Here is a 3,724-nt window from a genome sequence, read left to right as displayed (position 1 = left end):
ACACACACACACACACACACACACACACACACACACACTCATACACACACAAGTTATAATTACTACACAATAATTTGAATCTCCCCCCATTCCAGTTGGCCACCACCACTATATTTCCTGTCTCTAAGAATCAGTCTGTTCTAGGGAAGAAAAAGGGCAATTCTTTCAGCCAAAAGGGAAGAATACATTTAAAACCATATATATATACCTCTTCAGGATTTTCTCTGGCTTGTATTCTTTCTTGCAAAGATGGAGTATCAACTGTTCCTAAAACAAAAGTGGACATACAGCTTGGTTACTTGTGGGGAAATCTCTCTCTCTCTCTCTGTATATCTATATATATATCTATATATTCTATATCTATCTATAAAATTAAACTTTAAACTTCCTTTCCATATGATACAACAATCAGTAAAATCCTTTTCCTTTCACTCAAAATGACAATTTCATTTCTGCCTGCCTGATTTCTTATTTAATAGGCTTATAACTTCTTTTTTTATTTTTATTTTTATTTATTTATTTTTCAAGTCTGGTCGTGGGGCCTGAACTCTGGGCCTGGGTGCTGTCCCTCAGCTCTTCAGCTCAAGGCTAGTGCTCTACCACTTGAGCCACATTGCCACTTCCAGCTTTTTCTGCTTATGTGGTGCTGAGGAATCAAACCTAGGGCCTCATGCATGCAAGGCAAGTGCTCTACCACTGAGCCACCTTCCCAACCCCGGCTTATAACTTCTTGAATAACATTGTTATGATCATTTTTCCCTTTGATTCCCCTCTCCACATTTCTGTTAGCATCAATGAGTTGTGTAAAGGAGGTGCATGCAGACATGTCTATATTAGTGTGCAATGTGCCTTGATCAGACTCAACTTCTAAACCTGTCACCCTCCAGGGTCCCCTCCCTTCTTCCCAAACCAATGTCAACAACTCCACTGGTCCATTTTCACAAATATACATAAAGCATTTTGGGCATCTTCACCCTCTGTCCTTCTCTCCACTCACCCTCCCCTCTCCTACTAGATCACCTACTTTATTAGGAAAATTTTCTATCTTCACATTCCTGCAGTCCAAAGGCTCCAGCTTATTCACTTTCCAGTATTTTCCTCAAGTCCTCAATGCCAACACCTTAAGCTCCCACTGACAGTGTCTCCTAAACCCGAAGGCCATTAAGAGCTTGCTCCTATTGAGGTAAGTGAATACCACATCTTACGTAAGGCTGGGATGGCAACAGGTGCTTAAAGCTACTTTTACTGAAAAGCACCACTCCTTATGTGAGCCCACGAAGTGACTAAAAGCAGGAAAAAAGCCTGGCATTTCTGTCTGTTTTCTGTCTGTGTTCTTTCTTGTGAACTTCCACCTCCCCCCAATCATCTTGTTATCTAAAAAGGACCAAAACTGACCCTTACTATCTTTACAAAGAGGAATGGAGGAATCTGCCCCCTTTGAAGGAAAGGAACATCAGAGGCTCCTCAGGGCAGACCACCCACCAGGCAACAATAACTTGTTTATCACCACCAGATTGCTCTCCTTCAGAGATGACAGCCAGAACAATTTCTCCTCTATAATTATCAACCAGCTCATACAGTGGCCATGACTGCTTCTTACCTATCATTTGCCCTCTGCCCCAAATTCTTCTTGTCTATTTAAACCTGAAGCTCATGTCTGTAATCTAAATGTGGCTGAGATGACTAGAAGTACTTATTTTGCCTTGTTCCACTATAGACAGGCACAAGCAATGTATTTCCTCTCTCTCTGCCCTTCACCATGTCTCTGTCTCTGTCTATCTGGCTCTGGCTCTCTCTCTTTCTCAGTCTCCTTTCCCCTGGGTCCTGGGGGGGCTTGAACTCTGGGTTTGGGCACTATCCCTAGGCTCCTTTTTGCTCAAGGCTAGTGCTTTTACCACTTGAGCCACAGTACCACTTCTGGCTTTTTCTGTGATTAATAGGAGATAAAAAAGTCTCACAGACTTTCCTGCCCCTGCTGGCTTCGAATCATGATCCTCCAATCTCAGCCTCCTGAGCAGCTAGCATGGCGAGGCATGAGCCATTGGTATTTGGCCATGTTTGCTTCTTTATTCAGTGTGTTGCAGTAAGTGGGAGACCTGACCAGGGGTTCCCCACAAGTCTGGCCCTGAGACCTAACACTTACTAACAGCTATTAAGTGACCTGCAGAAGAAAGTCATGCCTCAGATGAATTGTGGTGTCACTGTCTTCTGCCATGCCCATGGCACAGACTGACACACAGTCATCAGCTACGGGCATCTGGTTGGAAGGGTGAGACTGCCAGGCTTGCATCCAGCTGCATACTGCACACATGCGCATCCCCCTGTGTTTCCTTTCATGGTAGACTCTGAATCACAGCTACTTCCTTGTCCCTAAGTGCTTGATAACATAGTTTCCAATCTCATGAGTCCTTTGGAGGTGGCTAAAGTCATAATTTCCAAATCATCATGTCATGTACTGCAACCCAGTGAAATCTTTCTCCTGTGTGTGTGTGCCAGTCCTGGGGCTTGAACTCAGAGCCTGGGCACTGTCCCTGATCTGCTTTTGTTCAAGGCTAGCACTCTACCACTTGAGCCACAGCTCCCATTCTAGCTTTTTCTGTGTATGTGGGACTGAGGAATGGATCCCAGGGCTTCATGCATGCTAGGCAAACAGTCTACCACTAAGCCACATTCCCAGCCCCTCTCCTGTCTTCTTCATAGTGCCCATGTCTACATTCCACTCTAAGCAAATGGAAGCAGAGCATGTCATTGTCTGTCATCCTGTGGCTAATGGGTACGTAACTAGTTTCTTCTCTGTATGGCAGGGGTTTGCAACCCAGGATTATAAATGGCAGCTTTTCTTCCCTCTGTTCCTGCAGTTTCTGGCAAGCCCTTTAGGTGTGGAAATGTCTCTCAGGTAATTCAAAAACACTTCTTCAGCTATGAACTACTAGAAAACCTTAATCCAAGACATGTGGTATCTTTTAGGGGACATTAATAATCCTTATCAGGCACTGAGTATTTATGTTGGGTTGGTAGAACCAGATAAATGAGGTCTACTTATTTAACATGCTCTCATGGTTACCAAGAAAATGCACCACACCCAGTTTTGAAGGATAGGAAAGTTCTCCTTTCTTTCCTTCCTTTACTAGAAGGGCCCCCACACTTTTTCTTTCTTTATGTTTTTGTTTTTGTTTTTTTTTTGGTCAGTTGTGGGGCTTGAATCCTGGGCCCAGGCGCTGTCTCTCAGCCCTTCAGCTCAAGGAGAGTGCTACCACTTGAGCCACAGCGCCACTTCCAGTTTTCTGGTGGTTTATTGGAGATAAGAGTCTCATGGACCTTCCTGCCTTGGCTGGTTTTGAACCATGATTCTCAGATCTCAGCCTCCTGAATAGTTAGGGTTACAGGTGTGAGCCACCTTCCCAGCTCTCCACACTCCTTTTTGAGAGAACCTGAGAGCAAACATGATTGGCTTTGAGCTCCAGCTGAGCTGTAGCAACAGCTCAACTGTGACTTTTCTTTGTAGTGTGAAAATGGTCATTGCCAATGCACAAGCCAAGGAAGTGTGCCCGCTCTTCCTATACATAACATTTTCATTATAACACCTGGTAAACCAAATTTGGCCAGCAAGCCATAGTTTGATGACCCTATTGACAGTGTAAAGAGAGGTTCATTCTCTGTTTGGTTTATGAGGTACCCAGAAGCCTTACAGAACTCTACAGATCCTGGAGTTCTGAGAGTCTCT

General features: G+C 44.2%; 1 protein-coding gene across 1 annotated transcript in view; it reads right to left on the bottom strand.

Moving 5' to 3' along the window:
- The window catches only part of Bdh2 (3-hydroxybutyrate dehydrogenase, type 2), a 21,407-nt gene that overhangs the window by 4,052 nt on the left and 13,631 nt on the right, over positions 1–3,724 (bottom strand). The window contains exon 6 of the mRNA XM_013023747.1: positions 209–267. Coding sequence (XP_012879201.1) covers positions 209–267 — 59 coding nt within the window. The remainder of the gene's footprint in view (positions 1–208; positions 268–3,724) is intronic.

This window comes from Dipodomys ordii, unplaced genomic scaffold (assembly GCF_000151885.1).
Source record: "Dipodomys ordii isolate 6190 unplaced genomic scaffold, Dord_2.0 Scaffold70, whole genome shotgun sequence".
Classification (NCBI taxonomy): domain Eukaryota; kingdom Metazoa; phylum Chordata; class Mammalia; order Rodentia; family Heteromyidae; genus Dipodomys; species Dipodomys ordii.
The sequence above is the reverse complement of the archived record's forward strand: the minus strand, read 5'-3'. Positions and strand labels throughout refer to the sequence as shown.